This window comes from Simochromis diagramma, unplaced genomic scaffold, assembly GCF_900408965.1.
Source record: "Simochromis diagramma unplaced genomic scaffold, fSimDia1.1 OVJJ01000150.1, whole genome shotgun sequence".
NCBI lineage: Eukaryota > Metazoa > Chordata > Actinopteri > Cichliformes > Cichlidae > Simochromis > Simochromis diagramma.
In genome coordinates, this window is record NW_024387083.1 from 1,507,263 (window position 1) to 1,519,987 (window position 12,725).

The window sequence follows — 12,725 nt, forward strand, 5'->3', positions numbered from 1 at the left end:
TCTCCTACCATTTCTTAAGATTAGGAAAATACAACCTCAGGTGAATATCAACGCGTGCCGTCCTGCACTGTGTCAGTATTTCATTCACCCAAAATGTGTCAACAGTTACGTAGACTCCATGATTCAGTAGCTTCTAGATCGACTTTTAACAGCATTAACTTGTAGCAGTCATTTGTTGTGTCTCACATTGTTATGAAGAAATTTGCTTCTTTGCAACGTTGCTTCAGTTCATTCAGGTTTGCAGGGATTTATTTATACACAGCTCTCTTAATATCCCTCCACAGCATTCCCGCTGCGGCAGTTCAACAACATCTGTAATTTTGTTAATACAGAGATAACTGATTTCATAATAAATATAAGCATTTATTTCTGTACAGTAAATGTTTAAAGGATGAAACAATATTAACAACAAGGGTTAGGAGCAAATATGTACATTTTTATGAACATTGTATTTACAACCTTAGTTCGCACCGTCACTCAGTGTATGGCTTTATTTCCACCCATGACTATTTTTCAGCTTGAAATCCAGATAACAGACATTAACCCACACGATATTATAGTCTTTAGCATAACCACACTTGCAGGTACAGTGCTTAACACATTTATTAGATCACCTGTGATAAAACAACCCAGCTCCCACAAATATTTTAGAAATCTGTCAATCTAAACATTAATATTGTTATTTATCAGGCAAATAACACATTGAATTTATGTTTTTATATGCAAAAAGGATTTTTCCAATTACAAATACTGATAATTTAGAGCAGCTGTGGCATTAAAACCTTCCATTCAATCGTGCTCTTTTAAAGTTGTTAAGCACTGTAACACTGCCTAACACCATCTCACATGCTGTAAATATGCATATATACAAATCCACTCAGTAGCACCAACATAAACATGTGAACAAAATCTGTAGAAAAAAAAAAAGAAACTCAACAATACAAATATATGATAATAAACCACAAAGGAAATCTGTCTGGACACGTGGCATTCTTTTGTCAGCGATGCTGGTATAAGGCAGCCGGTCCTGAGGGAGCACTTAAATACACATGTGACTTGGTACAGAGCACTATACACTCCGCTTTTGGTCACATGTGTCTGAATCAATGCTTTTCAGCCTTTCAGGAATGTACTACACCCCATGAGGGATCTACATGCAAAAAAAAAAAAATTAAAGATGCCTCTCTAGCGCAGACATTGGACAGCTGAAAAGGCACACTGAGGCACAAACTCGTAGTGTCCTGAGATTCTTTTCTAGGTAAATGGAAGCGGTACCATTAGGTTGTTTTGGACTATATTTCTGCACAACACTAAGGCAGATTGTATGACGTATGATGACTTATCAGTCTGACATACTGAGGTCACACTAGGGTCACAATGGTGCATGTAACTCCCAGTGTTGCCCCCATAATATTACATGTGTCAAGAGGTAGAGCAGGTCATCTAGAAATTGTAAAGTTGGTAGTTCCATTATTGGCTGCTCCGCTTGCATCCTAAATATCCTTGAGCAAGACCAAGTTGCTCTCTGATGCATGTATGAATGTTAGATAGCGCTTCTGCATAGAAGCAGTGCTCATACAGGGAGTGCAGAATTATTAGGCAAATGAGTATTTTGTCCACATCATCCTCTTCATGCATGTTGTCTTACTCCAAGCTGTATAGGCTCGAAAGCCTACTACCAATTAAGCATATTAGGTGATGTGCATCTCTGTAATGAGAAGGGGTGTGGTCTAATGACATCAACACCCTATATCAGGTGTGCATAATTATTAGGCAACGTCCTTTCCTTTGGCAAAATGGGTCAAAAGAAGGACTTGACAGGCACAGAAAAGTCAAAAATAGTGAGATATCTTGCAGAGGGATGCAGCAGTCTCAAAATTGCAAAGCTTCTGAAGCGTGATCATCGAACAATCAAGCGTTTCATTCAAAATAGTCAACAGGGTCGCAAGAAGCGTGTGGAAAAACCAAGGCGCAAAATAACTGCCCATGAACTGAGAAAAGTCAAGCGTGCAGCTGCCAAGATGCCACTTGCCACCAGTTTGGCCATATTTCAGAGCTGCAACATCACTGGAGTGCCCAAAAGCACAAGGTGTGCAATACTCAGAGACATGGCCAAGGTAAGAAAGGCTGAAAGAAGACCACCACTGAACAAGACACACAAGCTGAAACGTCAAGACTGGGCCAAGAAATATCTCAAGACTGGTTTTTCTAAGGTTTTATGGACTGATGAAATGAGAGTGAGTCTTGATGGGCCAGATGGATGGGCCCGTGGCTGGATTGGTAAAGGGCAGAGAGCTCCAGTCCGACTCAGACGCCAGCAAGGTGGAGGTGGAGTACTGGTTTGGGCTGGTATCATCAAAGATGAGCTTGTGGGGCCTTTTCGGGTTGAGGATGGAGTCAAGCTCAACTCCCAGTCCTACTGCCAGTTTCTGGAAGACACCTTCTTCAAGCAGTGGTACAGGAAGAAGTCTGCATCCTTCAAGAAAAACATGATTTTCATGCAGGACAATGCTCCATCACACGCGTCCAAGTACTCCACAGCGTGGCTGGCAAGAAAGGGTATAAAAGAAGAAAAACTAATGACATGGCCTCCTTGTTCACCTGATCTGAACCCCACTGAGAACCTGTGGTCCATCATCAAATGTGAGATTTACAAGGAGGGAAAACAGTACACCTCTCTGAACAGTGTCTGGGAGGCTGTGGTTGCTGCTGCACGCAATGTTGATGGTGAACAGATCAAAACACTGACAGAATCCATGGATGGCAGGCTTTTGAGTGTCCTTGCAAAGAAACGTGGCTATATTGGTCGCTGATTTGTTTTTGTTTTGTTTTTGAATGGCAGAAATGTATATTTGTGAATGTGGAGATGTTATATTGGTGTCACTGGTAAAAATAAATAATTGAAATGGGTATATATTTGTTTTTTGTTAAGTTGCCTAATAATTATGCACAGTAATAGTCACCTGCACACACAGATATCCCCCTAAAATAGCTAAAACTAAAAACAAACTAAAAACTACTTCCAAAAACATTCAGCTTTGATATTAATGAGTTTTTTTGGGTTCATTGAGAACATGGTTGTTGTTCAATAATAAAATTATTCCTCAAAAATACAACTTGCCTAATAATTCTGCACTCCCTGTATGAATGGGTGAATGAGGCATGTTTAGCATTTACATTCGCCTGCTGCATACTCAACTCTAAAGAAAAACTATAATCTGTTACTATCTGCAGTTTAGATTAGCTTAGCATAAGATAGCAAACCATTCCCTGGTTTTGCACAGAAGTAGCAATCACCTTGCTAATTTTACTACATAACACCTGTAAGGTGCTGACACGTCACTTTTCAGTTTTGTTTTTATACGAACTTAAGAAAAAAGCTCTAGAGATGATTTTCCTGTTTGACAAAGCTAGGCTAGCTGCTTTCGCCTGATTCCAATCATTATGCTAAACAAAGTTAGCAACTCAGGAGGCGAAAGCTTAACATTTGGTTACAGAAAATAGACCATTTCCTGAAACTGTTGTTTTAAATGATAAGTAGTGCAAGATGTAATATTATCAAAAGCAGGCAAGTGGCTTGAAAGATGACACAGTTACACTGCCAGCAAAGCAGTTATAATAACAACTAAAAATGATCAACATCAAGGACTTCTCAATCTGATGATCTGGTATGTTTTGGTGAGTAATGAAGAAAAAATGTACGCCTTGATAAGAAAAAAAAATTAACTGGTATTTTCACAGTAGAACGTCTATGTATCTTTGAGGATATAGTGGTTTAAGGTTGTCACATACAGGCTTTGATCACCATATCTTTGTGCTGCGTGAGGTAACAATGCTAAACGATGAAGAAGGTAGCTTATCATTAAGGCACCTCCTTCCACTCTGCTCATCATTTTTCAGTTCTCTGCAAAGACCGGATTGTCTGCCTCTTCATGCAAACTCACAACTTGTCTCTGTGAGGAATGCAAAGAAAAAATAAAGTTAGAAATAAAGATGCAAAATGGATACTGCAACAAAACAAGGTTTAACAGCATTTTTTTTTACATTTAGATTAATATTAATATTGTAGAATCACCACCTTTTAGACTTACTTTTGGGTATGAGTAACCATCAAGGCTCCTCCAAATGTGCACCTGCTCCTCAGTGGTTTTTTGATAAACGGGGTTGTCAAAGTGAATTGTGTTGGTGTTCTTCAGCCTGTAGTTCCTCCAGAGCAGAACGCCACCAACAGCCACCAGAGCGATGATCGCTATTTGATGGAAACAGATGCCGAGGCTAGTTACACATGATGTCAGTACTGGGTTTTCAGTGAATGAGCAAAAGCTTAAAGAGCTTACCAAGAGGTAGTATAACGTAAAGTGCTATTGGGGTGGTAGACACAGTCTCGGTTAGCACTTCAGCAAATTCAGGTCGGATAGCTAATGCAAAGGTAAGCACAATATTTTAAGTTAGTGATACATAGAGCTGAACCTGTTATCTGAAATCTGCAAAACAACTCTCTTGGCACTTTGGCAACTCACTTGGAGAGGTGACTGGAGCTTGAGTGGTGGTCTGGGAGACTTTAGGATTTCCTGGCTGGGGTAAAGGCATCCTTTGTTGGGGTGTGGTGGACCTGAATGGAGGACTGGTAAGCCGTAGCACTGGTCTGGCGACAGTGCTGGGAGTTAAGACCGGCACTGTAGTAGTTGTGTGAAACTTAGGCTTCACTATGGTCCTGGGTGTAGTCCTGAGTATGGTCCTCGGTGTGGTCCTGGGTGTAGTCCTGAGTATTGTTCTCGGTGTGGTGCTGGGTGATACTGGTAGCAGATAAGGAGGACTTGTGGCTGGAACTTGAGGCAGCCCAGTAGCTTCAGGTGTTGGCACAGCTGGTAAAAAGAAACAGGAGGCAGGGAGTCAGGTAAAGGCTGCTTGATCGACTTAAATATTGTACTTATATTATTATATATTATGCACATATAACATTGTAGCAACTATTTTATCGTGATTCGTATTACTATTGCTAGCATACCTGGTACACATGTCCTCATATCCCTGGCTAGCGTCATGTTATCTGGACAGACACAGGTATATTTGGGGGGATGTCTTCCTATTTGAGGAGCTGCCAGGCACAGGAATTCACAACCACCATTGAACACCTGACACCAGTCTCTTCCTGCAATGGGAAAAAAAAGAACAGTGGAATCTTTGGAATGTACGCTTTGGATGATAGCTTCCACTCTCATGTCTGTATGCTAAACAAAAGTGAATGAGCTGGGCTAAGCACCCAACTAATAGATGCAAATCTCACTGTTTAGCTGACAATATTTCTAATATCAATATAGAAAAAGCAAGCCCCGACTTAACTTCATCTTATCTCTAAAAAATAAGTCTTTTAGTACTGTAACTCTCTTACCAGCAGGTTGTTTGAGGTTATGGAACAGAATAATGTCTTCTGGTGACGATAGGTGCTCCGCCAGCGGCACAATGTCCTCACCAGTCAGTCTGTTGGCGCTGAGGATGGCGCTGTTACTCACATCTGTCCAGAACACTTTTTCCTGCAAACACAGAAACAGTTAAGATTGAATATTTGAGATATGATAAAACACCACAGTTTACATGTGCAGCGAGTTGTTTATGTGATGTACTGGTCATGGGTCTCTGGGTTTATCAGCTGGTAAATTGGTACCTCAAATACAGCAAGCCCCAGTGGGTGAGCGAGTTTGTGTTCATCAATGATGAGGGTGCGTCGACCACCGCCCTGAACATCGATACTGGAGAGGGTGTGCAGTTTAGAGTCCACCCAGTATAGCCGCTGGTTTAGCAAGTCTGGGGAGGAAGTGGGTTGGGGAAAGTTAGACTAGAGTGAACACTGGTGTTAACGTTTACATGAATAAATAATCAAAAACTTGAAACTGAAGAGACATGAGTGCTTGAGTTTACCGAGTGTGATGCCATTAGGCCACACGATGTTGTCAGTGACCAGTGCGGTGCGGTCTCCTCCATTAAGACCTGCCTTCTCAATCTTAGCTGGATTCCCCCAGTCGGTCCAGTAAACAAAACTGGAATGTGAAAAAATAGTTCTGTTACGTACGCGTAACACAAACAATATAGGCATCACTGCTATTACCAGTGCTATTAGCTTACTTGCTTTGGGGGTCTACCACAATAGCGCGGGGTTTCGATAAGTCCTGGTGGAAGAGGGTTTTACGTCGGCTACCATCAGCAGTTACAACTGAGACCGTGCCACGAACGCTGTCGGTCCAATAGAGGTTACCATGGACCCAGTCCAAGGCAATTCCCTCAGGAGCATCGATGTCATTACCGATCACGATGTGGTGTTGAGTGGAGTCTTCAGCCGAGTCCATTGGAGTTCTGGGTAGAAAGTAAAAACAAGTGTCAAATAAGAGTATCATGAACAAAAAGAATATTTTCGCTCCGGTTTCATTCCTGCTCACCTGTAGATTTTCTTCTGGGATATGTCTGACCAGTAGATCTCTTTGGTGGCTATGTTCATGTCGAGCGCCACGACGTTCTTTAGGCGAGGGATTACTCTCGTGTATTCACTTTTGTCCAGAGTCATCTTTCTGACCTCATGATGGTTAGTGAAGAAAAGGTAGGCTATTGTTCCTACAAGGACAGAATGAGGTATATTTTATTTTGCAGTTTCCTATTTAAGTAAAAGTGAAATTAAATGATACTAATTAGTGCTGTCAGCGTTAATCTCGTTAAAATGACATTAACGCCATAACTACATTAACGCGGCAAATCTCTGTTAGCGAGTTAGCGCGGATCACCCTGTGCGTGGGGCTGGACAGCGCTAACGAGCTAACCGTGCCAACGGAGAATTGCCGCGTTAATGCGGTTATAGCGTTAACGTCATTTTAACGAGATTAATGCTGACAGCACTAATACGAATACAATATGTATCCTAGCTTTGGAAGATAAGTGGTGGCGTTCTAGGAATATAATTAATACAATTTTGCCACTTGAACAGCATTCATGCGAAAGAGAGCAAGAGAGCTAATAAGCTTGCTAGCTTTAACTGATAAACTGAATTTGATTACTTCTGGCTCAAAAAAAATAAAAAATAAAAAATAAAAGGCTGCTAATGAGCATAAATGAAAGGCTTCATGCTAATCCACAGACCAGTTAGTGATGTCATGGTATCTTTTTACATCTTTTATATACAGTCTGCACCTTCTACTTGTGACACTGTGTGAAATATAAACTATGTTTTCTTATAGAAAAAGTGCCAAAAATCTAATTTTATTTCTATTCTAACACAATCTTATTTATATCTATGGACATTCAACAAAACAAATACCAAATGCATAATTATCTTTATATAAATAAATCTAATTTTATGCTTAAAAAGGACTTTAATGATCCTTAACCCCCACCCCCCGAAGTGTAACAGCGAAACGGTTTAGTCATCAAGTTTAAACATTTAATGATTACACAACAACACAAGAGAACTGCATGGGCAGAACACAGAGAGCTCGAATACTTACCAATGGCCTTGCAGTGTTTAGTTGCTTGGTCAACTTGGTAACCCTCCTCACACTCACATTTGTAGCTGCCCATCTGATTGATGCAGATTTGACTGCAGGTGTCTGGGTTGGCACACTCGTCGATATCTGAGTCGAATGAAAAGAGAAATGTCTTTAAAATTCAATGAACCAGGAGTCCGAGCATGTCGAGTCACTGTGTACACATGGAATTACGAGATCCTTCTTTATCTAAAAGCGCAGCCAGTAAAAGGGTCAAAAGTAAATAGATTATTGGCACCGTTTGTTAATCTGGTTGAAGTTCACATTTTTTACTGTAATAGTGTGGCCTACCTTCACAGCGCCTTGTGTCAACTAGGCTGTATCCAGGGGGACATAAGCACTCATAACCGATCTTCAGGTCTTTGCAAATATGAGAGCACCCGCCGTTGTTGTACAGGCACTCATTGGAGTCTGAAGGAAGAAGACGAAGGATCTTTTTCATTGGAATCCATAAAGTATAGTAAATCTTATTGAAAGCATAAAAAAGCAGAAATAATCAGACAGTTATTTATGAGGGGTACTCACCACATTCCCTAAGAGGCTCATCTGACCAATCCCTGCAGTCACGTTTCTTATCGCACACCTTCTCCATACTAATGCACTCTCCGCTGCGGCATTTAAACAGGGTTGGGCCCTCACAGTGGGTCGCTGTGTATGGACATAAAAGACGAGTTCAGCAAAAATAGATTAGAGATTCACACGGCTGTCCAAAAGGTGGGACTCATACCATTCACACAGCCAATCTCATCGCTCATGTCCCTGCAGTCATATTGATGGTTGCACTGCAGGCTCCCATGGATGCAAGTACCATCGCCGCATTCAAACTCGTCAGGAGAACAGGTGGCATGAGCTAGGGGGATGAAAAGGACAAGAGACTGTAAGAAATAGCAGCGCTAATGGATTCATAAAAAGGGACAAAGAGATAGTTTAAAAAAAAACAAACAAACAAATTTCATAATTACAGCAGTTAGCTTCATCTGATTGATCAAGGCAGTCAGCCTGTCCATCACACTTCCAGCTAACATGGATGCACTCTCCACTGCCACAACGCCACTCCATCGAGGAGCAGTGATGAATGCTCACGAGGTCAGGAGTCTTTGTCCCGCAGGTTTCGGGCCACTCATCCGAGCCGTCGGTGCAGTCGCGGTCCCCGTCGCAGGCCCACAGGTGTGGAAGGCAAACTGTGTTGTTGCACTGGAAGGAAGCGGAACTGCAGGTGACGGGCGGGCAGGATTCCTCGTCGCTGCCGTCCTCGCAGTCCAGGTCGTCATCACAAACAAAGGAGGATGACACGCACTGGCCACTCTTGCAGCGGAACTCGGACCCTGTGCACTGCTTGGCCGCTGACAGGTCGATCAGAACAAGGAAGCAACATTAGCGAAAGTAGGAAGCTGGGTAATGCATGGGGCTCTGAACTTGGACTTACCACAATTCACCTCATCAGCTCCATTCTCACAGTCCGCTTTACCATCGCAGTGCCACGTGCTCGGGATGCACTGGTTAAGACGCCCTGCACAGCTGAACTCTGTTGGTTTGCATGTTTTGACCGCTGGAAGTGGCACAACAAAGAAAATCTTAACTGAGGTCTTGGATTGCGGGATTGTGGAAGCACCAAAGAAAGTCCATTCACAGATCAGGTCACGGAGTACTCACCACAGGTACCAGGAAGTTCATCTGTGCCATCTCCGCAGTCATCAGAGCCGTCGCACACCCACCTCAGTGTGATACATCTCCCATTCCCACACTGGAACTGGTTTGTTCCACATGTTATCAGTGCATCTGTGAAAGACGGACATAAAAAAAAAAAAAAAACAGTTCAAAAAATTGTTTTAGCAATTGTTTATGAAGCTGCTACACCTCACACACCATTTTTTACTGGGAGCTCTAAACTCTACACTCCACACCACACGATCCATCACACAACCATTAGCAAAATTAGCATGTTAGGTAATTAGCAGCAACACCAAATACAGTTTAGGCTAGACCTCATGCTGAGGATAGGTGTGTAAAATGTAATATCATTCAAACACAATAAATATAAAGAAAATCCAATAGCAGTTGAAGGTTATACAGGTGGACGAACCCAGTGACAGACTAACGCAGAGCCACATCAACAGCGTGGCTAAAAGTATTTCTGTTGTTGGAGTAGAAATATCAGGTAATCCCGAGAGATTTGGTGTCAGCTCACTAGTGCATCAGTGTTATTTAGAGAAAAGATAAATGGCTAATCTAGTTACAGCATGTATGTGAGTAGGGCAGGGTGCCTTTATCAGGGATATGCTGATGTAGTCAGTTCATAATCGCAGTTGGAAGCTTCAGGCATTTATGGTTCCTGGTAGAAAAAGAACTGAAGGCACAAACTCTTCCTCCAAAACCTCATCTTTAATGGAAGCACTAAAGCTTCTGAGCTAGAAGAACCAATCAGAGTGCCTATGAATGTTAACAGAAATTCACAAGAGCTGGTAGTTTAGGCCTTTCCTACTTCTAGCCTCTGAAACTTTGAAATAACCAGATTTATATAAGAAACCAACAGTCTGCGTCTCACTACGGATTCCAAAATGTACATTTTCATATGTGTGTCCCCCATAAGAGCAGCTCAATGAAAGCTAATCATAAATTATGTATGCTTACATACACATCTCATGCATAGTAAATCATAATGGACTCTTCGGAGAGGTCAAACAGCTGGTGTTTATGCGGTCATCAAATAAGGTGACGGCTTTCTTTGAGTTTATTCTTGTTGTAGTATTTTTATGACTCCAGATTTGCAAACATCTACACCAGGGAGAGATTAGCTATTCATTTTTATGACACAATATTTATGGCAATGGCAATACTGCCATCGCTATAAAGATAATGATTTATTTCATACTGACAGGCTTCTGAGGATTTCCTCGCAGGTAATAAAACTGTTCTTCTCTCTGAATGTTAAGGCTGCTCAGTGGACTTTTGCTATTTCTGCATCAGCTCTCATTCCCTGAATCCAGTGAAATGCTGGTCAGACCCGTTGGTTATTTACTTAATGGGCTTAAAGTTCAGACCTTGAAAGACAAAGTGGACTGAATGACTGGGTTATTGATTGAGGGCAAATCAACAACATGTGCCCATATGCCTGTTTTTTGTTTTTTTTTTTGGGAGGGGGGAGGTTGCCAGTCTCTGACATCCGATGTATGTCAGTCACTGACCCTGATGTTAAATAAGATGCCCCTTAGTGCTCAGACTTAAACTTATATTAACACACCTTTAAAAATGAATAAGATCTAACGTCTCTGCATCACAGAGACAGAAATGCAGGTAATGCAGGTCGTCTGTCGAAATTTGAAACTTTTAAGCACAAGGCTTCTTTGTGACTGTTGAGGAAATGCGGAAGGGCGACAACCAGTTCCGACATGTTCCTGTCACACTACTTTCTCGAACTAGTATGTTGGGAACAGGTGTGACTGTGTGCGCTTTCAAAGCTGTGAGAAATTCAGCCTGAAGATGACTGTGGTTTGGGATGATCTGGAGAGAATCCAGTCAGTTTCACGGTATCTGGCATTCCACCCTCCTGCAAACAGGGAGGATATTGTAGGGAGTTTATGTGCACCTGTAATTCATCCAAATCTGAATCAGAACAGCCCGGGGTGTTTGCACGTTTGGGGTTTTGCGCAAAAGGCGCTCTTTCTGAATCACTATGAACGACAGCGGCTTTCAAAACCGGCTCTTCAGAAACCCCACCTGACACTTTTTTTTTTTTAAAACAATCTCTCTCACACACACACGCACACACACACACGCACACACAGCGCACACACACACTGTTCAAACCTGATTGGCTGCAGAAGCTGCTGCGAGCTGAGCGCCAGTAAATGAAGGCACAAAAAAAATGCAGCTTCATTCAAAAACACACCGGCAAGAAAAGTCAAGGAGAACAATTATATTTAAAATTAAAGGCTGCACAGACACTAATGACGGAAAACATGAACAATGATGATATATGAACGATTTAAAATTTTGATTTTTAAGTGATAAAACAGAAGCCCCTTCAAGCATCACCCCACCCTCCTCAAGTCTTTACATTTAAAGAAAGCGCAAGCGGTAAGATTTGATCCACATATCTTCACTGAACGGCATCAAGCTGGAGCACCACAGCGCACACGCACACACTCTGTAAAAGTAGTCCGGACTGCATAAATTCACAAAGTTTGGATGCAAATCTCAGAACTTACTTGTCTGAAAGACGAGGTTGATGAGAAACAGCAGGGAGGCGCAACACAGCAATCTCATGCTTGGCAGCTGCTCTGGAAGATGCTCCACTGAAAGCCTACACTGATGAGTTTCCAGCCTGTCAGTAACACTGGGGATAGTGGGAATGCTGGGGCACTTGGAACAGTAGTTGCGGTCTGCTTGTTACAGAGATGCTCCTGCTGGAAGTTCCTGATGATGGAGCTCCGCAGACTATAGCTTATGACAACATCAGAGCCCCTTTCAATGTGGTCCAGGAGCCTGTGGGTGGGATCCGGGGGAGTGGGGGGGGGCGGGGCCTGGAGTGGTGTGATTTCTGAGGCGCACAACCTCAACAATTGTGAGGCGGAGCTCCGTGCAGATGGGTTTCTACTATGAGTTAACCCTTTCAGTGTTTACGCACACCGGTTTCTTTTCTTGAAGGCAAATTTGGCAATCATGATGGCAGCGGGGAGTGTTTAAAGCTCCTCTCTGTGAGAGAGAAATTTATTTATTTATTTATTACAGAATAGAGTCATATCCTCCGGAGAACCAGCATATTCATTAATATCCTCTGTAATGGACATGTGTTTCAGATAGCCTACTAAGTCCTGATGTACTAAACAGAGGACACCCTGGCCATTGATTTCTCATGTATTAGTGTGGCCTCCAAAGAGGCAGGAAATCAAACAGTTCAATGGGAAAATTATTTTTTTCACCTGTTGTCAGGAGGATATTGTTAATTTTACTGCCAAATGAAAAAGGTAAATAACTCAGAGCAGCTGTCTAACCACTGGTTTAATGCCAGGACAGGATGGATAATTATGTGTGTGACTGTCTGAAAGTTGGATTCACATTTAATTCCAGCTGTCAAATCCTGAAAATCAAAATCAATCCTTATCTTTTCTTAAAATATTCATCTTATTTCTAAAATATTTTCCTCAAAGTTGACTCCCCCCCCCTCACAAATCATTTTTCATTATAAAAATGTAA

General features: G+C 42.0%; 1 protein-coding gene across 1 annotated transcript; it reads right to left on the bottom strand.

The window, feature by feature from the left end:
* Positions 1–3,279: 3,279 nt before the first annotated feature.
* On the bottom strand, positions 3,280–11,989 carry ldlra (low density lipoprotein receptor a). The gene is made up of 18 exons (XM_040045774.1): positions 11,738–11,989; positions 9,183–9,308; positions 8,956–9,078; positions 8,492–8,872; positions 8,257–8,379; positions 8,055–8,177; positions 7,821–7,940; positions 7,491–7,616; positions 6,435–6,606; positions 6,124–6,351; positions 5,920–6,038; positions 5,666–5,805; positions 5,393–5,534; positions 5,009–5,152; positions 4,521–4,865; positions 4,338–4,418; positions 4,092–4,249; positions 3,280–3,953 (listed from the first exon to the last, which is right to left on the bottom strand). Exons 1-18 carry the CDS (start codon positions 11,793–11,795, stop codon positions 3,897–3,899), a joined length of 2,766 nt encoding a protein of 921 aa, XP_039901708.1. The 5' UTR covers positions 11,796–11,989; the 3' UTR covers positions 3,280–3,896.
* Positions 11,990–12,725: the final 736 nt, after the last annotated feature.

Excerpts from the sequence above, each read along its gene's own strand:
- ldlra (XM_040045774.1), bottom strand. The coding sequence starts at position 11,795 with ATGAGATTGCTGTGTTGCGCCTCCCTGCTGTTTCTCATCAACCTCGTC. Across the intron at positions 7,941-8,054 it reads TGAGCCTCTTAGGGAATGTG|ACTCCAATGAGTGCCTGTAC; the intron begins GTGAGTACCCCT and ends TTCTTCCTTCAG. Across the intron at positions 5,806-5,919 it reads GCCTAATGGCATCACACTCG|ACTTGCTAAACCAGCGGCTA; the intron begins GTAAACTCAAGC and ends CTTCCTCCCCAG.